Here is a 24,840-nt window from a genome sequence, read left to right on the forward strand (position 1 = left end):
CAAAAAATACCAAAAATCTTTTTTAAAAAAAGTGATTCTTTGGTACATCTTAAGGATGGGTCTTACAGTGGTCCTCAAACTTTTTAAACAGGGGCCAGTTTACTGTCCCTCAGATCGTTGGCGGGCCGGACTATAGTAAAAACAAAAACTATGAACAAATTCCTCTGCACACTGCATCTATCTTATTTTGAAGTGAAGAAACAAAACAGGAACAAATACAATATGTGGCCCGCGGGCCATAGTTTGAAGACCCCTGGTAGAAAAACGCAGGTTTTAGTACGTTTAATATGGTTTGTTTGGGTTTTTTTTTTGGGGGGGGGTGCACACCCGGTAACGCTCAGTGGTTACTCCTGGCTATGCGCTCAGAAGTTGCTCCTGGCTTGGGGGACCATATGGGACACCAGGGGATCGAACCGCGGTCCGTCCAAGGCTAGCACAGGCAAGGCAGGCACCTTACCTCTAGCGCCACCACCAGGCCCCGTTAAATATGTTTTTAAAGAAATTATCCTTCCCACAAATACTCTTAAGTGTGGCTGAAAATAAACTACTTAAACTTGGTGAACAGTTTTCATGCTCGTTCATAGATACTGTGTCTGGGGTCTGCTCTTTCCTCCTGAACAGCACTATGTTCTGACATTTTGGACAGAATTTGCTACTTTGAAATTCTTTTATATTCAGGTTCCTTCTCTCACAGAACCATTTGTGATGCTAAGGATCAAGTTTGGGTTCTAGTACCAGCCCTTTGGGCTATCGCCTGAACCTCAGTTATTGATTTTCATGCATTGGGATCTGAAACTGATGATTAATTAACCCAGCTGGGCTTGCCTCAGTGGCTTTGCAACCCGGAAATGCTCACATTCCTTTGACTTATTAGGCCAGTAACTTCCAGAGGCCACTGGGCAGCATGTGCTTTGGTTTCTTTTGTTTGTTTTTTGTTTTGTTTTGTTTTTGTTTTTGGGTCACACCCAGCAGCACTCAGGAGATACTCCTGGCTCTACTCTCAGAAATCGCTCCTGGCAGGCTTGGGGGACCATATGGGATGCTGGATTCGAACTACTGTCCTTTTGTGTGCAAGGCAAACACTTTACCTCCATGCTATCTCTCCAGCCCCATGCTTTGGTTTCTTACTTCTCCCATATGTCCTTGGACCCGGAGGAGTAAACAAAGCCTCAGAGTCTCTGATTTGCAAAAGCATAATCATCAGAGTCCAAATCTGATGACTCCATGTGCCAAGCACACATCCTAGCATCTACTGTTGCATCCTAGCAACTATTGTCTGTGATCCCGGGGAACATAAATTATTCCCAACCACAGAGAATTCAGGTGAGTGATTTTCAACTATATAGCAGCCAGAATCACAAAGAGGCCAAGAATATTCCCCACCAAGCAAATACTCAATTAAAAGATGTGTGAGCACCTACGTGAAAACTTAAGTGACGACTGGTAAGTGCTATAACCAAAAACATGTAAACAAGCACAACAGTTGAGGAATGCCACCCTCAGTGAGTACTGTGGCTAAACATGAAAGTACCACAGCCTAAAGAGTGACACCAGTGAACATCACGGCAAAAAATATGCAAGTCCCACAGAAAGGTTTATGTACAGTTCCATCATTGCAATCACCTTATCAGTGCCAGTAACAAAAGGAAGGGAAGGTAGATACAAAATTCTGGCCTTTGAATCTTTTACATGTTGGGGTCGGGATCCGTCCCCCCTTCTCCCAATCGGTGCCTCGAGCGTTTGAAGGAGAGGCAGAGCCATGCAAGTCACACAGGTGGTTTATTTTCTGGCGCATCAGGGTCAGGGCCAAAGCAGTGACCCCGACCATTACTTAAGCATAGTTTTTATAGAGTGCTTTTAAAAGGAACAGCGTCATCATCCATTTTTAGAGATATTCAGTAACCAGAGAAACAATCAGTAAATTTTAACAGACCACTACCAGCGTTACCTATTACTAAGAAAACAATATAACTCAGAAGAAAGAGATATTTAGCAAACAATTATTAAAACCTAACAGACTGCTACCAGTGTTACATATTACACAAAGACAATTGCTAACGCTTAACAGACCACCTACAGGAAAATATTAAACTTAAGGTTACATTTTATTTCAAAGGATGGAGGTGGGGGATAGCTATCTTACTGAAAGTTTTACAAGCAGAGATAACAGAGCATGAGCAAGTTGGGCGTATACTGCCGTCCAGGTTTCTATGTCTTTCGGCTAACGTTAGCCTGTGGTTCTGAAGGTCAGGAAACAGAAGGTCAGGAAACAGAGGGCCTTGAAAACTTAAGAAAATTTAAACTAATCACGCTTATAAAAAGCAAAAATTCCTTGTCCTTGTCATAGGTACTATATATGTACGTGAATATCTTGAATGTAATTTTATTTTTTATTTTTTATTTTTTTGGTTTTTCGGATCACACCCATTTGATGCTCAGGGGTTACTCCTGGCTAAGTGCTCAGAAATTGCCCCTGGCTGTGGGGACCATATGGGATGCTGGGGGATCGAACCATGGTCCTTCCTTGGCTAGCGCTTGCAAGGCAGACACCTTACCTCTAGTCTAGCGCCACCTCGCTGGCCACTTGAGTGTAATTTTTTTTTTTTTTTTTTTTTTTTTGGTTTTTGGGCCACACCCAGCGGTGCTCAGGGGTTACTCCTGGATGTCTGCTCAGAAATAACTCCTGGCAGGCATGGGGGACCATATGGGACACCGGGATTCGAACCAACTACCTTTGGTCCTGAATCGGCTGCTTGCAAGGCAAACACCGCTGTGCTATCTCTTGTGTGTAATTTTAACCAATCACTTTGCTGACATTTTTTTGTTTGCAAATTTAACTTTACTACCAACCATGTTGGCATGTCTCATTATTTTTGTATCTCAGATACATATGTAATTTTTTTTAAAAAGTTATCCAAACTGGTGGCAATACTAGGAGGCAGTCAGTAAACATGAATTGAACCAATAAGCTAATTTTCAATCTCAGTCCTTTGCCCTGCTTGATGCAGAGAATTAGCAATTTTTCTGGATACTTCCAGTAAATATCTGGACAGTTCAGACCTATGATTTGTAATAGTCTCTCCACTTTTATAGCTATCATATCCACTCCAGAACTGGAAGCTCAATCACTCACTTAAAGCAGCTCAGATATTTTGTTATAATAAAAGGAAATAAAATCTTGGCTATCAATAATCTGCAAAACATTGTCTGCCAAATAAGAAAATCAAAACAACAAGCAAATTATTTTCAAATTGTTTTTAGCATCCTATACAAACCATTAACTTCCTTAGAGCAATTTCAATTAAGGACAAAATCTGCTTGGGTCTGTTTCCAGCTTGGACTTGACCTTATTGCTGCCCCCAAAATGCAGCTCTGAAGCTTTCAGTTTTCTCCTGAAGCACCTATTTTCTCTGTATTCTTCTCCCAATTTCCAAATCTCCCAAGATTGTTGTGTTGTGTTCAAGCTACTTTAAATGAAGATTCTACAATAGCCCTCTGCAAATAGCTAAAACAATTCTTTAGCTATTGAAAAATTAGCTAAATGAGAGGCATCACTTTCCCCAACTTTACTACAAAGTAGCAATAATTAAAAAAAGCATCATATTGGAATAAAGACACTTTGAGATCTGTGGAATAGGATTGAATATCCTAACATATCCCCAGATAAATTAATCTTTGATAAAAGCACAAAATATGAAGTGGAACAAGAAAAGCCTTTACAAATAGTGCTGATAAAACTTCAACTACATGCAAGAAAAAGAACTCAGGTCTTTTTCTAACACTATGCACAAAATGGATTAAATGGATTAAAGACCCTGATACAAATCTGAAACCATAAGGTACATAGAGAAAGTGTAGGAAGAACTCTCCATGACAATAAAGTTTAAGACATCTTTAAGGATGAAATACCATTGACCAAACAAATGGTATCAAAGATAAACAGATGGGACTACATTAAATTAAGAAGCTCCTGTGCCTCAAAAGAAATGATGACAGGATACAAAGACCACCTATAGAATGGGAGACATTATTCACCCAAGAGTCTTCTGATAAGGGGTTAATATCTAAGATATAGAAGTCATGGGTGTAGCCTAACAACAACAACAACAAAAACATCCATCCTATCAAAAAAAATGGGGAGAAAAAAATGAACAGGAATTTCCTCAAAGTGGGGGCTGGAGTAATAGCATGGAGATAAGGTGTTTGCCTAGCATGCAGAAGGTCGGTGGTTCAAATCCGGCATCCCCTGAGCCTGCCAGGAGCGATTTCTGAGCATAGAGCCAGGAGTAACCCCTTAGCGCTGCTAGGTTTGACCCAAAAACCAAAAAAAAAGGGGGGGCCGGAGATAGCATGGAGGTAAGGCATTTGTCTTTCATGTAGAAAGAAGGTGGTTCAAATCCCGGTATTTCATACGGTCCCCCGTGACTGCTGGGGGCGATTTTCTGAACATGGAACCAGGAGTAACCCCTGAATGCTGCCGGGTGTGACCCAAAAGCCAAAAAAAAAAAAAAAAAGGAAATTTCCTCAAAGAAATACAATTGGTACATAAAAATGCTCCATATTATTAATCATCAAAGGAGATGCAAATCAACATTTCACACCACAGACTGGCACACATCAAAAACAAACAAGAAAATCACTGCTGGTGCAAATTCAGGAATAATGAGACTGGTTCACTGCTGGTGGAAATTTCAATTGTTCCAGCCTTTTTGGAAAATAATATGAATTTAACTAAAAAAAAAATAGAAACTTGTTTTTCATGTGACCCAAGAATACTCCTCTTGGAAATATACCCTAGGAGCCCAAAAATACAGTGCAGAAAGTAGTCCTATGTTCACTATTGCACTGTTCATGGTAGCCAAACTCTGGAAACAACCTAAGATTAGAACAGATTAGTAGGTTAAGAACCTATAGTTCTTCTACACAATAGAATACTATGCAGCTATTAGGAAAAATAAAATCATGGATATACCTGGAGAGTGTCATGTTAAGTGAAATAAGTCAAAGAGATAGGGACAGATAAATGATTACATTCATCTTCAGAATGTATATTTTAGAAAAAAAACAGAGAATGAGAATAATACCCAAAGACAGTAGAAACATTGGAAAACATGCAGTTAATACAGAAGGTCTACTATTGCAATAAGAGTTTGAAAAAACCACTCTGGAGAAAAACTGGGAAGTAAGAGGAAATAAAGTGCTATGTTTGATCAAAATGGGGAGAGAGCATGAGAGAGAGAGAGAGAGAGAGAGAGAGAGAGAAGTGCCTTAGAGGTAGGTTAAGGGAGAAGTGGAGGTAACTGGAAAATTGGTGGTGAGAAATGAACACTGGTGAACGGATGAATGTTGAAACACTGGATGACTGAAACACAACTGTCAACAACTTTTAAACTAGCTCACAGTGATTTAATAAAAAAATTATTTTAATGAAGATTTTCTGCATCCTGTGCTAAACCTGCTGTTCACTTAAGAGTGCTCTCCATTCTTTTTTTTTTTTTTTTCCCTTGGTCATACCTGCTGACACTCAGGGGTTACTCCTGGCTCTACATTCAGAAATCACTCCTGGCAGACTCAGGGACCATCTGAAATTCTGGGGATCAAATCTGGGTCTGTCTGGGGTCAGCCTCATGCAAAGCAAATGCCTTACCATTGTGCTATCTCTCTGGCCCCATTATTTTTTTAAGCTCTCTCTACTAGGCCTTTAACATCCAACTGCTAAGTCCTTTCTCAGGCATAGCACAGATCTACGAAGTAATTTCATTTCAATAGACCAGACTCCAAATCACAGGAAATTTCCTTCAACACATGTTTTACTTGAGTATTCATTTCCTGCAATGCTTCTTATTATCCTCAAGGATAAAGATCACCCTTACATGTACCTAATCGACTGCTTTATTTAATGTGCTTGAGTTAATTGACCCATCTGTTGTAGAGTCACGAATGTATTTTTATCTCTTTAGTACAGTACTGGTTAGAGTTCAGCACTCCAAAAAAAAATATTTGTTGACTGGGGAGGGATGTGGCTTGAGTGGTAGAGCACATGTGCAAGGTCTTGAGTTTAATCCCTACTATTGCATGTCTCCCATTGGGTGTGGCCCCACAACCATGGGGAATGTATTTGCTGAGGAGCCCATGGGAGGTATCAGTGACTTAAAGCAGCATTTCTCAACTAAGAGCAATATGGCCAACAGTGAGCCACCAGGATATTCCAAGGGAGCTTTCAGGTAAAAATCCTGTAAGTGGAGAAGAGCATGACAGAGCTAAGAGGCCAACCAGTAGTTCAGGAAGCCACAGCAAGGAAACATTCTGAAGTGGGACACAGCTGAAAAGAAAAAAAAAAAAATGATCGAGAAGCACTAACTTAAAACATTTGCCCTGCAAACATGAGGTGGTAAGTTTGATTTCATGTGCCCAAGCATGCAGCAAGCAAACTTAAGAGTCTTACATTCTGAAAATCTGTGGCAAGGAAAAACATTTTTTTCAATAAATGAGAGCTTTGGGGTGTTTTTGTTTTTTCAAGACAAATACCCCAATACTTGCATAAGGCCACTTAGATACATTGCTTACCCTCATATGACTTGATATCCAGCAAGACAAACCACCAGCCTATCAGACTCTGAGAATTTATGCAAAAGAACCTCTCAAATAGGTTCAAATAGAAAACTTCCAATTCATGCAGGCAATTTTTTTCTTTTATAAAACTACATATATTCAGAAAATATAACCTTTCCTTTTTCCTTTATAAAAACTTCCAATGTAAACATTTCAATGGAATTATTATGTTACTGACCCTACCCTGATAGGTGATTATGCCCTACCCTAGGGTCTGACCTGGCATTCTGCTCCCACCCTAGGGTGGTGCCTGATTCTGCTCCCACCATTGGGTGGTACCTGATTCTGGGGGATAAAAGCAAAGGTCTGTGGAAGGCGAGGGGCTTTTTTCCTGGGGCCTTTTGGCTTCAGCCTCTTCCACAAAATAAAAGCTGTTTTCTTCAGAAGCCTGACTGCCTGTTAGCTTTCTGCCCACTGCAATTCACCTCAGAACCAGCGGCTGAACAGGTGGTCCCAGCTGGAGGAGAAAGGCCTCATCCTCCATCCCTCCATCAGTCAACCCCATCAAGGGCACTATTGCAACATTTATCTCTCTCTTTCTCTCCCTTTGCAGCCTGGGGTTATGTGAGCTCTTAGGCTCCTTCACTGTCTGTCTGTCTGTCTGTCTGTCTGTCTGTCTGTCTGTCTCTCTCTCTCTCTCTCTCTCTGTGTCTGTCTCTCTGTCTCTCTCCCTCAATCTCCCTCCCCCTGTCTCCCTCTCTCCCTTTCTCCCTTTCTCTCTCTCTCTCCTACACTCCCTCTCCCATTGCAGCCTGAGGTTTCGAACTCGACTTGTGAGTTCTTAGACTTCTCTCTCTCTCTCTCTCTCTCTCTCTCTCTCTCTCTCTCTCTCTCTCTCTCTCTCCTCCCTCCCTATCTGTCTCTGTCTCTCCCTTCTTCTCCCTCTCTCCCTTTCTCTCTGCCTCTCTGTTTTTCTACCTCTCCCTCTCTGTCTCTCTGTCTCCCTCCCTCTCCTTCTCTCCCTTTCTGTCTCTCTGTCTCTCTCTGTTTCCCTGTCTCTGTCTCTGTCCCTCTCTCATATACATATATGCATACATACATATATATATGCATATATATATATATATATATATATATATATATATATATATATATATATATATTGGATGCCAGGGCTCTGGTGGACCAGAGGACAGAGAGGACGAGTTCAGCAGCCCCTTCCCTTACCCCTGCACCGACTGGGGAAAGGTGGGGGTGCTTTCTGCTAGAGTCCCAGGCGCTGGGCTGCACCCCGCTTTCTCGTTTGTAGGTGAAAGCCCCGGGCTTCATTGGCTCCTGGGCTGAAACCACGCCCGGCTTTCTCCTGGCCGGCTCTGCTGGCGCTGTTGCAGTTGCAGTTACAGTCGCTGTTGCTGTTGCAGCTGCCACCGCAGGGCCGGGGCCGCCCTCTCCATCCGTCCATCCATCCGTCCGTCCATCCATCCATCCATCCACCCATCCATCCATCCATCCGTCCGTCCATCCATCCCAGCCGCGCTCGCCGGGCGCCTCGGGGGCTGCAGCCAGCTATTGTGTGAATGCGGCGCGCGTCTCCCCTTCTCTCGCAGAGATGGCCAACCGGGGTCCGAGCTACGGCTTAAGCCGAGAGGTGCAGGAGAAGATCGAGCAGAAGTACGACGCGGACCTGGAGAACAAGCTGGTCGACTGGATCATCCTGCAGTGCTCCGAGGACATCGAGCACCCGACCCCCGGCAAGGCCCATTTCCAGAAATGGTTGATGGATGGGACGGTAAGGCTGGGAACCCTTTCGGGGCCTGCCTTCTCTTTGAACTTGAAAATGTGGGTGCATTGGAGGGAGTTTGGGGTACTGGGTGGGGGCGGAGAAGTCGCTTTGGCCCAAGCTCTGCATCTAGGGGGAGAAACCCAGGCATTGCCCTGCTTTCTGCAACATTGAGAGCTTTTGGCACCGTTCTTTAGCTAGCTAGATTCATCCCCCTCGCTCCTCAGAAATGGCAGCTGTTGGCAGAATTGTTGGCAAATTCTAAGCTCATATGCATTTTTTCCATGTGGATAGAAATAGGTTTTTCTTGAGATGAGTCGGTTTGGTTCATTAGCTCTTGGGGGGCTTGGGGGTGGAATAATTCCTATCCCAAGGGACCAGGGGTGATTCTATAATACAACAAAGGGAAGGATGGAGGGATTGGATGGACTAGCCACCTTCTGATCCTCAGAGCTATATGGTTTGGGGGGACTGCTCAGCGTTTGTAGCATGGGTTGCTCTTATGAAACCAGGGAATCCTTAGCTGATGACTGTCGAAAAACACAGATGCATCTGTGTGTTTGTGGGATTAGAGACCACAGACGCTGCTGGTGCAAACAAGCCCAGATTTTCTCACAGACTCTGATGTACTGTTACATAACTGCTATCTTACTAGCTTTCATTGGATTCCCCCAGGACTGTGTGATAGGTATCGGGGAGGAGAGTAACCAGGTTGGTTCTTTAGTCCATCATTTAGCATCGATGGGATGAGTTATTCAGTATGATTCTGATCTTCCTTTCGATAGAAGAAATAATATGAGGCCAGCCACTTACTCAAACATCCCTCCACTGAAAGTCAGGAATCTGGGCTTCATCACTGTATTCCTGTTCTGTCTGTAAATATGCTCCCTCCCCCCACACCACCACAAGAAAAGAAAGAAAGAAGGAAGGAAAGAAAGAAGAAAGAAAGAAAGAAAGAAAGAAAGAAAGAAAGAAAGAAAGAAAGAAAGAAAAGAAAGAAAGAAAGAAAGAAAGAAAGAAAGAAAGAAAAAGAAAGAAAGAAGAAAGAAGAAAGAAAAGAAAAGAAAGAAGAAAAAAGAAAAGAAAGAAAAAGAAAGAAGAAAGAAAGAGAAAAGAAAGAAAGAAAAAAGAAAGAAAGAAAGAAAGAGAAAGAAGAGAGAGAAAGAAAGAAAGAAGAAAGAGAAAGAAAGAAAGAAAGAAAGAGAAGAAAAAAAAGAGAAAGAAAGAAAGAAAGAAAGAAGAAAAGAAAGAAGAGAAAGAAAGAAAAGAAAAAGAGAAAAGAAAGAAAGAAGAAAGAAAGAAAGAAAGAAAGAAGAAAGAAAGAAAGAAAAAGAAAGAAAAGAAAGAAAGAAAGAAGAAAGAAAAAAATAAGAAGAAAAGAAGAAAGAAAGAAAGAAAGAAGAAAAGAAAGAAAGAAAGAAAGAAAGAAAGAAAGAAAGAAAGAAGAAAGAAGAAAGAAAGAAAGAAAGAAAAGAAAAAGAAAGAAAGAAAAGAAAGAAAAGAAAGAAAGAAAGAAAAGAAAGAAAGAAAGAAGAAAGTGAAAGAAAGAGAGAGAAAGAGTGAAAGAGAGAAAGAAAGAGTAAAAGAAAGACAAGGAAGGAATTCCCAGACCCGTGGAGCAGAATGAGTGTGTCAGGAGCTGCCCTGGCACTGAAGTCCTCTGGGTCTTTGGGGTTCAGTATGTGAATTCTGCCACACAACACTGAATCCATATAATCTTGGGGTGCTACACTTGACTATGGCCAAGTCTCAGCTGTGGGCAGGGAAATGGGGGTTTCAGATGGCACTGACTTGACTGGAGTGAGAGGTTAATACAAAGGGAGAACACAACAGAGGGTTGTTTCCCCTTTTCTCCCTGCAGATCTTGTGCAAGCTGATAAACAGTTTATACCCACCAGGACAAGAACCCATTCCCAAGATCTCAGAGTCCAAGATGGCTTTCAAGCAGATGGAACAAATATCCCATTTCCTAAAGGCTGCAGAGATTTATGGTGTCAGAACCACTGACATTTTTCAGACAGTGGATCTCTGGGAAGGTAAATAGCTCTTTGGTGCTTTGGGCCTTGGGGATTGTTCTCTCCTCCCCCTCCCCCTCCCCTTTGTGAAACCTGCTCACAATGTTCTAGCCTGTGTATGGGGGTGGGGTGGGGAGGTTTTGTGTGGGAGAAAGAGAAGGGGGTTGTTATCAGCTGTCATGTATGTTGGGGGGGTTGCTGCTGGCCTTTATGGTATTCTATTAAAAGGATCACCCTGTTCCAAGGGGTTATCCACCCTGACCCCAAGCAAGACACAGCAGGGATCTGAGCAAACTCACTGGCACTTAGAAGCCTCCGTGGAAAGACAACTAAAATGGTGACACAAATGCCTTTCATTCTTGCTACCCCTCCCACCATGCTCTCTCTTCCAAACAAACGGGAGCTACAAGCAAGTGGTGGGCGCCTGCACTTCTGACTCATCTGCAGTAGGGCTTATAGACAAAGCGACCTGGTGCAATTTTGTCATTCAATATGAGAAATAAATAGCACTTCAACCTCTTATTAAACGATCATCTGAGAGCTTGTTGACTCTACCTCCCAGATATGTGTTTTTTTTCTCTAGAGAGTATGACAAATATTTTTCCCTTTGAATTGACTGAAGAAATCTCAGGAAGCATAAGGATCAAAACCCATGTTTTTTGGACATCAATATGTGTCTACCATTTTTGGTGAAGCAATGTGAATAGAGACAGGACCAGAAAATATGGGGTTTATAGTCAGGGTGCTTAGAGACTCTTCCCCCCCTACTGTGCCTGCTCAACCTTACACAGCTGTCCCACATCAGATTTGCCTGAGGCATCTGAGCTAGGGACCAATCCTACTTAGGATTGGTGCTGTGTTCTCTGCGTTCATTATCACTGGCTGTCATCAGTGACCCAGCCAATAGAACACCCGGAGCAGTGAACCAAATGACTCTCTGACAGTGAGAAGGGGGGAGGACTTTCCTGTCATCAAGAGGCAATAATATTTTTAGGGAGTCAGATGACGATTGAAATTGCTTTCTAAGAGAGGACCTTCTCATAAGCAACTTAAACCATTGCCTTCATAATGCACACATTTCCGTTGTCAGGCATGAAGTATGCTTGTTTTCTTCATTGATGAATGGTAAAAATCTAAAGGATCTCATACTTAGGAGAAAAAAGGATGAGGCCTTAAAGGAAATAAACCACTCCAAGGGTTTTATGAATGAGCTAAGCATCCAGTTGATGAGGTAGTGGCACTTTTGGAGTTTTCTAATAAACTCTGGAGGCTACAGGGACTAGTAAACTACTCCATAGAGGAACAACTCAGTCTGAGGGTTAGAAGGTTCAAGTGAGTGTCACTGAGCTGGGGAAATGAGCAAGCTAGAATCAGAGAGATAGAGTGGGGCAGCCTTGGCATGTTTCTGCAGGGATAAATTTGCTCACTGTTCTCTAGCCTGACTGTGGTTCAATAATGGCCTCACCTTTCCACATACTCCATTTATTCCTGATCTGTGCACTGTGGCTATGGTGGCTATGGCAGGCTTGGGCCAGCTCTTCGTGCCTAACTCAATCAGTCTGTTGCTCCTCTGCAGGTGTCTTATGCCTTCCAGCTTTTGGTTCCCTTCTCTCCTACTTACCAGCTTCTTTTGTCGGACTCAGCTTGCCAAGGCTGCCCTGTGACTGTGCTGCTTTGGAAACTTAGCTAGGTTTGCTAACCTGACATCCCTTTTAGATGCAAGGTGTTAAAAAAATGCAGATTCTGTGATAACCAGAATAAAAGATTCAAGGTTTTAAAAAGGACTGCAGGGCTGAATGATCCACAAATCCAACCATAGAAATATTCACGACAAGGTAACTGAATTTCCCCTGTTAAGAAAGTGGTGGTGATCAGTTGTATTTATTAAAAACGGGGCGATGTGAGGGGTACTGAAAACCTGGAAAGAGGACTGAAAAGGTCTGTCTCTTGAATAAGAAAGTGAATGCGGGCCCGGAGAGATAGCACAGCGGCGTTTGCCTTGCAAGCAGCCGATCCAGGACCAAAGGTGGTTGGTTCGAATCCCGGTGTCCCATATGGTCCCCCGTGCCTGCCAGGAGCTATTTCTGAGCAGACAGCCAGGAGTAACCCCTGAGCATCGCTGGGTGTGGCCCAAAAACCAAAAAAAAAAAAAAGAAAGTGAATGCTTGGTAGGTCACTCTCAGACTTGAAATAGTCCCTAGAAATCTATGACCTAGAAGAGGGTGTTCTATATTGGAGGACAATTCATGATATTTAGGGAAAAAAGCTTTGTCATGAAAGATGGTGCAGTCCTCCTGAGTTGAATCCACCTGTTGAATTTCTTCTAGTACTGAGCAGTTAACTTGCCTACAATATCATATTTTCATCTGTAATCTTGATGGGGGGTACTAGTAGCTATTTCACAAGTTTGACATGAAAACAGATAAGATCTTTCATTTGAAGTTCTTAGAATAGTGTTGAGCCTTGTAGTGTATAAGTGATGGTTTTATTAAAAATAAAATAACACTCTCATTGACCTGTCCTTTAGACTAATGAAATATGAGGGAGGTGCTATAAGCTGAAAGATACATTTGATGTTTTAGAACTAATGAACATCTGAAGTGGGTGGGGTTTCATGCATGACCTTTGCCTGCAGTGCCTTCATTTCATCTATCATTGTACTCTAAGTATTGTCAACTTATTGGCATTTTCCCAGCTAAGGTCATTACTTTCTTTTACTCACTTATACCTTATTTATTTATTTATTTATTTATTTTTGGTTTTTAGGGCCACACCTGTTTGATGCTCAGGGGTTACTCCTGACTAAGCACTCAGAAATTGCCCCTGGCTTGGGGGGACCATATGGGACGCTGGGGGATCGAACCGCAGTCCTTCCTTGGCTAGCGCTTGTAAGGCAGACACCTTACCTCTAGCGCCACCTCACCGGCCCCATACCTTATTTTTAAAATAAATGAATTCTTTAATTGAATCATCGTGAAACACAGTTACAAAGTTATTTATGATTGCATTTAAGTCATACAACGGTTTAAATACCCTTCACCAGTGCATATTCCCTGCCACCAATGTCCCCATTTTTCCTCCTACCCTCTCTTTTCCCTCTCCCCTGCCTACCTCTGTGGCAGACATTTTTCTTCTCTCCTTTTCATTTTAGACACTGTTGTTTGTAACCTTTTTACTGCGGGGGAATCATGTATATCACTTTGCCTCTTTTCAGCACCCAGTTCTTGTCCAATGATCATTTCCAACTATCATAGGCTTAGTGACCTTCTTTGCCCTAACTGCCCTCCCCTGTTATTTGTTGCAATTGATGGGTTTTCCTGATCTGCTTCTCTAGTGTCTCTGGATATTTATAAGGTCATTAACTCCTTGATGTCTTTTTTCTTAACGTGTTGCTTTGCCAATTCGAGACTCAGAAAAGAGTCTCATGAAGGGTATGAGATTTGGAATCAGGCTTGGACATTTCTTTATCTCTCTCTCACTTTGTGACATCCTGCAAAGCTAATTAGCTCCTCAGAGTCCCAGTTTCCTTTATTGTACATAGGTCCATCACCACCCATATAGGATTCTTATCAGGGTTAAATGTATAAAAAGTTCCATCCTTATCTAATAGTAACTTCACAATTGGGCTTCTTTCCTCTGCTCTAAGTTCATCAGTACCTAATTTTGGCGGTTCTTTTGCTCAACTACATTGGATATTAGGCATGCAGAGGTTTAGAATGTCAGAGAAGGCTCAAATGTCTAAGCAAATCTGATTATTCTCCTTAGTAGTCCTACTGGTGAAGATCCTGAACACATGATTTTTTTTCTCGTGCCTTCCTGTTCCTCTTTATGATGACTGAGAAAAAGGGAGGTATGGTTTACACTGGTGTGGAGTGCCTGGAAGGTCCAAATATATTCTCTGAGGAGTTGTTGCTATATGTGTCATTCCTCAACAGCGAGAGCAGAACAGACATTTAAGAGTTATTTTGAGATACTGTGAAGATACCTGGAGTGACATAAGAGGTTGCAAATGCTGTCTTTGGAAGCCTGCCTTTTTTTTTTTTTTTTTTTTTTTTGTCAGAACAGTCTTTTCTGCATTTACTCTATGACATAATGACTTGCATTTGGCAGGTTTTTTCTTTCTGCAGTAGCTTTAGGACTCCATTTTCTTCAAACAGAACTTGTTAAAACCCAGATCACACAGGGCCTCAGCCCTAAGGTTGTTAGATGGCAAGTCTGAGATACAGCTCAGGAATTTGTATTTCTTACCCATTGCTAGGTGAGACTGATTCTAGAAACATCATTTGGAGAGCCACTAGCTGTAGTGTTTCTCCAGGGAACCAGCAACACAAACATAAAACTATAGCAAGTTCATCCTGCCCTCTTGACATTTCTCCCTTAAGAAATGTTTATTCTACCTAGCATGGAAAATTGGGAACTACCATATTATAAGACGACTTTTGAAACAAAAAAAAGTCAACCGAAAATTGGGGGTCGTCTTATATGCCGAGTATATCCCAAAAAATGTTTCAGTATGCTGCTAAACGAAAATTGTCTGAATATTGCCACAAAACGAATTTTTGAACTCTATCCTGCACCAATCACTGCAAGGCTCCTCAGACCACCTCTCTAACTCAGCCAATCCAAGCAGGCTTTTTATGCATGCAAATTAGACAATGTTCTGGACCTGAATCTACACTGTAAAAAGTCTGCTCAGTTTGGCCAGAGTCAGAGAGAAAGTCTATGACAGTAGAACCTTTGAACCTTTGCTTGTTGTGATTGGCTCACTGTGGTACATACAGTTGCAGCACAGGAACGTTCTGTCTGATATAGCAAATATAGGCCTAAACCTAGTTTTAACTGCAAAATTAGGGGGTTATCTTATACGCCCAGTCATCTTATACGCCAGAAAATATGGTATGTGATAAGAAATAATTTCTCTACCTCTTCATGTTTTCTTTGGAAGGCACAAAGATGAATTTCACTATGGTTAGAGAAATCTGACATATACAGTAAGTAGTTATGAAGCTAAAGTTTTTGGTTTTGTTTGTAGGACTGATTTTTTTGTATTTTAAAGTATACAACCTAATTATACCCCAGACCAGATATTTCTTTCTAAGCACCTTCTTTTTCTCTTCATTATTTCTTGGGGGGGAGTGGGAGATGAGATTTGGGCCACATCTTGCAGTGGCCCAGGAGTTATTCTGGCACTTGGTTCAGGAATGAACCCTGACTTTGCTTAGGAATCATATGCAGTGCCAGGGATCAAAACAGGGCAGACTGAATTTGTCTGTCTAAATGGCAACTAGTGCCTTACCTCCTGTACTATCTTACCAACCCTCTCTTTATCTTTATTGTCTATTTTTCTTTCAAAAGACTGGATAATATTTTTTTTTTTTTTTTTTTTTTTTTTTTTTTTTTTTTTTTTGGTTTTTGGTTTTTGGGCCACACCCAGTGACGCTCAGGGGTTACTCCTGGCTATGCGCTCAGAAGTCGCTCCTGGCTTGGGGGACCATATGGGACGCCGGGGGATCGAACCGCGGTCCGTCCTAGGCTAGCGCAGGTAAGGCAGGCACCTTACCTTTAGCGCCACCGCCCGGCCCCATAATATTTTAATAAAACAAAACTTTTGCTCATGCACCTTTATAATAAAGACACTCAAAAATTAGGATCACTAATTATATCTGGATTGTATCAGTTGTTTTAACTTGATTGATTGATTGATTGGTTTTTGGGCCACACCCAGCGATGCTCAGGGGTTACTCCTGGCTCTGTACTCAGAAATCACCCCGGCAGGCTGGGGGACCATATGGGATGCCGGGAATGGAACTGGGTCCCTCCCAGGTCGACCACATGCAAGGCAAATAACCTACCGCTGTGCTATTTCTTCAGCCACGTATCTGGGGGTTTTATAGGAAGGATTTACTCTCCAGAGATGACCATTTAGTAGTTTTCAGTGCAAGATCATACTTGGAGAAACATTGCTTTAGGAGAATGCCACACAGAAGTAGCACTATTTGTCCCTGTTACTGAAAGAGAAGAACTATTTTTCTTCTTTTCTTTCTCTTGAAAGAGCAGCCTTGCTCTGGGCTTCAAGAAGCCTTGCCACAGCATCGAGGGAGTGATTTCAAGAATCAAAGAAATTTCAAGCATTCAGGGCACTGAGTTGTTGCCCAACTTGGGTCAGAACTCTTCTAAAGAGCTGTTTTTACTATTTGTCTAGGAGAATATCTCTTAAGGTAGGTGTGTCAAGTTTTAGTTAGTACTTAACACATGCCACACAGTGCAAAATTTTTCTTTTTAGTTGAGGTCAAAGTTTAGTTTGGGGTTAGGAGTTGTCTTTTGGTCTATCTGTGTGAAAATTGTCTAAAGGATTGTTGCAGATTTTTCCAAGTTACAGGTAAATTCATCTAGTTTGTGTGTTATCAAGTTTCCAAAACTTGTCTGATGGTTTGAAAAAATATTAGAAATATTAGTATATATATATATATTAGTATATATATATTCTCCAGCCCTATTCATCTTGCCAACTTAGTCTCCTAGGAAAATGACCTGAACATTACCATGCATATTTTTAGGAAGCAAGTTGGTGTTTTAGGCAGATGGAACACTTGGTTGTGATTGAAGCATTTTGGCTTTTACACTTTTATACTTTTAAGTTGTCCTTGAAATCATATTTTCATTAGCTAATAAATAAATAATTTTGATTCCCAGTTATAGGAGTCAGCCTCCATAAGTGACATGGTTCCACTGTATTGATTTTGAGCTTTTTTGTTTGTTTGTTTTTGGGTCACACCCAGCACTGCTGAGGGGCTACTCCAGACTACGCTCAGAAATCACTCAGGCAGGCTCGGGGGACCATATGGGATGCCAGGATTCAAACCACCATCCTTCTGTATGCAGGCAAACGCCCTACTGCTATGCTATCTCTCCGGCCCTGATCTGAGCTTTTGAGGCTGAGCTACTAGCCCTCTTCCCTTTTCCTCATTCTGAGCATAAAGGAATCTCTTATGAAGAACATCGAAGGAGAATGGTCAGGAAAACAAAATCAGAGTAAACAAACTCAGTCAGACAAACCAGCCAGCTAGAACTGAACTGGTTAATAGAGACCAGATTTCTGTTCACTCTTTTATCATGAATCTTAACTAAAATGAACTTGATCTGCTCACCAGTGAGCAATTTGACCTTACTTACTCAAGCCCAATTGCTTTTCTTGGCTTGAATTATAATTAAGCTGAGATTTGTAAACAATTGTTCCAAATTAAAAATTATAAGAATTAGGGTCTTTTGGAGGCAGAAGGGATAGTATATATATATTTGCCTTGCATGTAGCTGACCTGGGTTTAATTTCCAGCATCTCATGTAGTCCCTCAAGCTTGTCAGGAGTTCAGAGCCAGGAATAAGCCCTGAGTATTGTCAGGTATGACCCAAAAACAGACCAAAAAAAAAAAAATAGGGCCACTTGAGTTTATCTTATGGGCTTCAGGAACTGTGTTCCGGGCTTGTCCCCAAGGGCATTCCCTCTGTTCAGCACTGACACAACTATCACCTCCCTCCTTTTTTTTTTTTTTTTTTTTGGTGTTTGGGCCACACCCAGCGGTGCTCAGAGGTTACTCCTGGCTGCCTGCTCAGAAATAGCTCCTGGCAGGCACGGGGGACCATATGGGACACCGGGATTCGAACCAACCACCTTTGGTCCTAGATCGGCTGCTTGCAAGGCAAACACCGCTGTGCTATCTCTCCGGGCCCCTATCACCTCCCTTTTGATTACCTCTGATGCTGCCTGCTCTTCCAGCCTGTTATGGGTGGATAGGAAGTCATCGGGAGGCGGCAATGTGTGTTTTGTTCAGATTTGAATCTAGATATGAAAATACATGTACCGTATTTTTCACTCTATAAAGACACACTTGACCATAAGACGCACATTGTTTATAGATGAGTAAAAACAAGAAAAAATATTCTAAAGAAAATTGTGTACTAAAATATTTAATAAACTATAACAGAATAATATTTCAACCATGTTAAGTGAACAGCAGTCAAAGCGACATTAAGAATCATTATGACTTTCATTAACAAATGGAGAGAGTTAAGGTTTTGAGTACTCTTCTAGTTTCCTGAGAACCCCAAGAACTCCTCATCACTAGAGTCAGCATTCACTCCATAAGATGCACAGATATTTTCCCCCATCTTTTGGTGGGGGAAAGGTGCATATTATGGTATGAAATATAAGGTAATTAACTTCTGTTGGGTAATGGAAAATTTCAGTTAATTTCCCTGAATTTATTTTTTCCTAGCTACATATTGGTAGGTGCAGTATTAATTTTATGGTGTCCATGTCTTATTCAGTAAGTAAGGACATGTTCCTTAACCTTTTCAAACCATAGTCCCCTCTACTTAATTTTCTTCTTGTTGACTCCTTGTCCAACTGGTTGGTCCCCTCATAGCATGTTGTAGCCCTGCTATTTAAGTGGTTGTTCATCTGTGGTTACTTGGAATATCCCATAAGAGCCATGTGGGTGCCTCCTAGTTGAAAAATGCTTTTCTAGGCTGGAATTGATAATGACTCTCTTACTTTAGGACTTCTCATAAAGAAAGGTTTTCCAAGTAGTTTCTATCAATCATGCCTTTCCTGGGCTTCTTCAAATGCACCAATTATGCTTCCTATTCTAATCCTGGGAATGAGCTTGGGGTGAGAATAGCTATCATTCTGTATTCTTTTTTTTTCTTTTTTATAATTTTTATAGTAATTTCTTTATTTAAACACCATGGTTACAAAATTGTTCATAGTTGGTTGTCAGTAATTGAATTTACACCCTTCACCAGTGTAATTTTCCCACCACCAATGTTCTCCATCTCCCTCCTCTATCGCCCCCTGCCTATATTTGAGATAGGCATTCTATTTCTTTCTCTCACTATCATCATCACCATAGTTGTTAGTGCAGTTATTTCTCTAACTGTGCTCACAACTCTTAATGATAAGCTTCATATCATGGGCTGGTCCTTCCGGCCTTCATCTCTATTGTCTCTGGGTATTATTATCATACTGTCTTTTATTTTTCTTAAATCTTACAGATGACTGATTCTGATTATTTTACCTGGTCTGCTGCTTAGTTTCCTCTATTCTTTCTAGGATTGTATAACCTATTCATTAACTAGCTGTTTGTGAATGAGGCTGGGCTTGCAAATTAGCATCCATGGTTCCTGGGTTGAGTTGTTAAGATTCAGCTCCACATTTCCCCAAATTTCAGACTTACTCCTGGTTTAGAGTAAAAGATCTAACATTTCTGAGACTTTATCCAGCATTTCTTTGGCTTCTCTTTCTTGACTCACCATTTAAGAAAAACCCTCCCTCTATCTATCTTTTCCCAAAGCAAACCTTCAGAACACCATCATCTCAGATCTATTATGAAAAGAGCAAAGGAATCCCATTAGAAGGTGACAGAGAAGCCATTTTCACAGCTACCTCTGTGTTTCTTCTTTAAATCAGTATCCCTTGGGCCCTCCTCCCCCTTCATCAGCAGCCCAGATTCTTCCAGCTGTTCTGAGTCCAGGGGACTCTGCACTGAGACTATTTCATCTCTAAATCCATCATTGAGGATCCGGGAAATGGTCCTGTGGTTAACGTTCGATGTGGAGGGGAGGAGAGAGAAAGGGAAGCAGGATCGTTTGTCTCACTTCTCTTTGACTAAATGGACATCCTGACCACGTCTACCTCTGTGGGCCTGAATTTTTAATTGGATTAGAGTCACACTCCACTCCCACTTTCTATTTGCCTTTCTCTTGTAATTCTGTTCATTCCCCAGTGGCTGAATTGCTGCTGCCAGACTGGAGATACCACAAATGGCTCTCCTGGACTAAAACAGACCTTTTAAGGTTTGCCTTTCATGCTCAGCTCCCCACTAGAATGAATGCTACCTTCCTTTTCAAACTGTGACTTTTCATTTTTGTACTCTACACTGACTGACACCTTGCATGGAACTTTGATCTGGTTTTCAGTTGCAGGGTTAGCTACCATCTTTTTCTCTCTGTAAGAAGCACCTGACCACATGACACACATAGTTTTTAGATGAGGAAAACAAGAAAAAATATTCTAAAAAAATGGTGTATTACAATATCTAATAAACTATAAAGAATAATATTTCAACCAGGTGACATGAACAGCACTCAACATGACATTAAGAATCATTATGACTGGGGCACAAGTGGTAAGGTGTTTGCCTTGCACTCGGGTTCCATATGGTCTCCCAAAACAGAAGTAACCCCTGAGTGTCATCAGGTGTGGCCTCAAAACAAAAACAAAACAAAAAAAAAAAATCATTATGACTGTCATTAACAAATGGAGAGAGTTGGGGCCAGAACGGTGGCACAATCAGTAGGGTGTTTGCTTTGCATGCACTAGCCTAGGACAGACTGTGGTTTGATCCCCCAGCATCCCATATGGTCTCCCAAGCCAGGAGCAATTTCTGAGTGCATAGCCAGGAGTAATCCCTAAGCATCACTGGGTGTGGCCCAAAAATAAAAAAAAAAACACAAACAAACAAATGGAGAGGATTTAAGTTTCAAGTATTCTTCTAGTTTTCTGAGAACCCCAAGAACTCCTCATCGCTATAGTCAGCATTCACTCTGTAAGACGCACTTTTTCCTCCATCTTTTGAGGTGCAGACATCTTATGGTATGAAAAAATTCAGTATATGGAACTTCTCAGTTTAACACTTATCAGTCTCCTGAAAGGGTAAAAGGAGAAAGGATGGTAGCTATAGCCTTGATTGTGCTGCATTAGCTGCATTAGCCTTCTCCATATATTAAGGGTAATTGGACTCCTCAGATCATAGTGGTCCATTTTCCTTGTACAAGGGACACATCACACAGCTCTCACTCAGTCATTATCTCTCTTCATTTTTTTTCTCTTTTCTCTTTCTCACATACAAGACAGATCTTTGTTGTTTCTACTTAGGTCTTGTCAAACAGCACAAAATAAAGGGACTAATTATTTGTGTCATATTGAGTATTTTCTGTATATATTTTTTTTCTTGGATTTTATTGGTCAGATCTTTAACAACAACAACATCAACAAAAAGAACTCAATTTAATGCACATGGGTGGCTTTTAAATCATGTTTAACCCACATAAAGCAAAAGAGAGAAGTCATCTGAGATTTGTACAATTCATCTAGCCAGCCTCCCTTTCTCTCTAGTTTCCTTTCTTTTTTCCAGTCGTAAGGAAATGTCGCTTCTACAGCCACAATTTTCTGTTAGAACTTCCTTCCCAGAGTCCAGCCCCATATTTTCCAAGCCATGGGCTCTGACACGTGCTTGGTTTTAATCTTTTCATTGGCTTCCAGGGAAGGACATGGCAGCTGTGCAGAGGACACTTATGGCCCTAGGCAGCGTGGCAGTCACCAAGGATGACGGCTGCTACAGAGGAGAGCCGTCCTGGTTTCACAGGTAAAAATCCCTTCCTGGCTCCTTGGAAAGAGAATAGTTTAATGAGAGGGGGCATCTGGAACCTTCCTACTCTATAGAGGCATTTACACATACAGTCCCTTGTAGCATGCCCTTAGGGAATCATGACTGAATTCTTAGAACTAAGAAAAAGTTACATGGTACTAGTTAGAAGATGCTGGACCTTTATTATAGGACCTGGGCACATTCCTCCCTAGTTCTGTTTCTCCTTAAACTGAGCAATACCAGATGGCTTTTCTCAAGCTGACTTGATGCCTGGATTTGTTGGGATTTTTTTGTTTTGTTTTGTTTTTCTTTGCCTTCTGCACACCTTTATTCATTAAAGCGCTATTTACAATAGCCAGATATAACAACCCAGCTGCTTAACAACAGATGAGTGCCTAAAGAAACTGTGGTACATATACACAATGAAATACTATGCAGCTGTTAGAAAAAAATGATGTCATGAGATTTTCCTATATATGATTGGACATGAAAACTATTACGCTGAGTAAAGTAAGTCAGAGGGAGAGGGATGGACATAGAATATTCTTACTCATCTATGGGTTTTAAGAAAATTAAAAACCATTACTGTAATCATACACAGAAAGAGTAGAGATGAGAGATGGAGGACTGGCTCACAATATGAAGCTTACCACAAAGAGTGGTGAGTCCAGTTAGAGAAATAACTACATTGACAACTATTATGACAATGGTAGTGAGTGAGAAATAGAATGCCTGTCTCAAATACAGACAGGAGGTGGGAGAAGAGGAATATGGGGCATTAGTGGTCGGAATGTTACACTGGTGAAGGGGGGTGGTGTTTTTTATTTTTTTATTTTTTTCTTTTTTAAGGACAAATTAAAGTTACAGTGGAATGACAATCACCCAAAAACAGAGTTCTCAGAAGAAATCCCCCTGCTATAGAAAGCCTGTTTAGAGTACAGGAGGGGATTGGGTGGGGAGGAGGGAGATTTGGGACACTGGTGATGGGAATGTTGCACTGGTGATGGGTGGTGTTCTTTACATGACTGAAACCCAAACACAATCATGTATGTAATCAAGGTGTTTAAATAAAATTTATATAAAAAAATAAAAGAAAAGAAAGAAATCCCCCTGCTGACACCTTAATTTTGAACTTACACTCAAAGAACATTAAGAAAAATAAAACAGAACCCATGTACAATTACTTTGTCTCTCAAGACCCCAGATTGTAGTACATTATAACACTTCTTAGCGGTACACAAAGCAATCTAAAGCCATAAAATGTATGTAATTCCTTAAACTTGAAGGCATAGTAGTTTTTTACATTTTCATGCACATGCATATTAGTTTAAGTTAACCTCAAAAGCTTAAGTGGTTTTTTTTTTGTTTTTTTTTTTTAAGGTTTAGAGTCAAAGAAGCACAGTAAAAACAGAGGCCTTCTCCCTAGCTTGGGGGTGCTGGGAGGTTTGGCAGGCCCCCAGCCGTTCCCCTATTTCTCCCCTGGACTCCAGGATTTCCCTGGGTGCCGGCTCAGGTAGACTCTATAGTGGTCCTCAGGCTTTCCCCCTTTTTCTCCCTACACTAAGGAAGGGACACATGTGGTGGAGGGCGGGCTGATGCAGCACTGGTGATGTCGGAACATTCACTGGTAATTTTTTTTTCTCATTGTTCTCTATTTTAAAAACCGCGCCAGGGCTAGCGCGTACCCTATATATATTCAAAATAAAAATGAGAGGATGGACTCAGGCTGGGAAGAGACCAGTACTCTTTTCCTACTTGTTTACTCTCAGCAGCCTCTTGGCCTCTTCCTTCCTTCATTGTGTAACTGTGGTTGCTCCCATACTAGGTTTCTGATTAGTTCCCACTCTTTATCTTTTCTTCTCTTTGTGAACTCTTTAATAAGGAATTTTGGTGAAAGAGGTGAAAGAGTCCCTCAGTTTAATGCTTATGTTTGAACCAAGTCACGGGGATTGTTGAACTGGTTCTTGCTGCCCCATATGTGCTGATAATGCCACGTGGCATTATTCCTTTTTTGCATAGGCACATTAAAATGGAAAATACTGTACTTACAAATAAGTCCTTATCTAAGAGATAGGAACACATAAACCTTGTAGTGCAATGGGACCTTACACCCTGAACATTGACATAATGACCTGGCACAGACCTCAGAAGAATGGGCATACTCCATTCACCCCTGAACCAGGGAAGCCAGGAAACATCCAAAGTTATCTATAACATCACCTGGAAGCAATCCTCTACCAGGGAAGACCCTACTGCTGCTCTGACATGGATCTACTCAAAAGAGTCTTCCCTTAACACTGAGAAGACTTAAATAACAACAACGACCTGCTTACTTGACAGGGCTTTCTGCATTACCCTTTAATTGTGAGTTGAAATTAGAGGTCGCTCCACACCATCCTGACTTCAATGTAGGATATACAGATTCCAATATCTTCAATACAGAAACATGATACCAACAACAAAGACTGTGTGAAAAATAAAATTGTATTGGCACTACAGACAATGACCTGGATTGGACAAACTAGTTTGCCTGGAGCATAGAGTTGGTCTTATGTCAGGAAACTTCAGAGTAGGGTCTCCTTGTACTTAGGCTAAGGTTTTTCCTTTCCATGTCCCCCATACTTTGGTGGGCCTATGCAAATGATAATTGCTACTCTAACATTGTTTTTACTGTGCTCCTTTGGATTTGTTTTTATTGTGACCCAAGTAGCCCTGTATCTATCTACTTACTTATCTTTACATTTAATGAAGGGAAAACCTGTCCAGTTCACCTGATAAAAGCACTTACTCTCACTCTCATTCTCATAAGTGGCCTTGTGTAAACAATAAATTGAATGGTTATATCAGTAAAGGGTTTTTTCTGGAGTGATTTATTTTTTTGCTGGTGCTGCTATTTGGAGGCAAGGAAGGAGTTAGAGAGCTAAAATTCAACTAAATCACCTATAGATGATGAAGATAAAAGAGGATACCTCAGTGTGTGTGTGTGTGTGTGTGTGTGTGTGTGTGTGTGTGTGTGTGTGCATGGATGTAGGGGTAGAACTCAGGGCCTTATACATGCAAAATTTGA

The 24,840-nt window shown here is 41.3% G+C and overlaps 1 protein-coding gene across 1 annotated transcript in view; it reads left to right on the top strand.

The window, feature by feature from the left end:
• LOC126025598 (palmitoyl-protein thioesterase ABHD10, mitochondrial-like) overlaps nucleotides 1-24,840 on the top strand; it is a 40,245-nt gene that overhangs the window by 13,902 nt on the left and 1,503 nt on the right. The window contains exons 6-8 of the mRNA XM_049785397.1: nucleotides 8,160-8,341; nucleotides 10,194-10,368; nucleotides 21,668-21,770. Of these exons, the coding sequence (XP_049641354.1) occupies nucleotides 8,160-8,341; nucleotides 10,194-10,368; nucleotides 21,668-21,770 (460 nt within the window). The remainder of the gene's footprint in view (nucleotides 1-8,159; nucleotides 8,342-10,193; nucleotides 10,369-21,667; nucleotides 21,771-24,840) is intronic.

The sequence above is a fragment of the Suncus etruscus genome, chromosome 13 (genome assembly GCF_024139225.1).
Source record: "Suncus etruscus isolate mSunEtr1 chromosome 13, mSunEtr1.pri.cur, whole genome shotgun sequence".
In the NCBI taxonomy this organism is placed as follows: Eukaryota; Metazoa; Chordata; class Mammalia; order Eulipotyphla; family Soricidae; genus Suncus; species Suncus etruscus.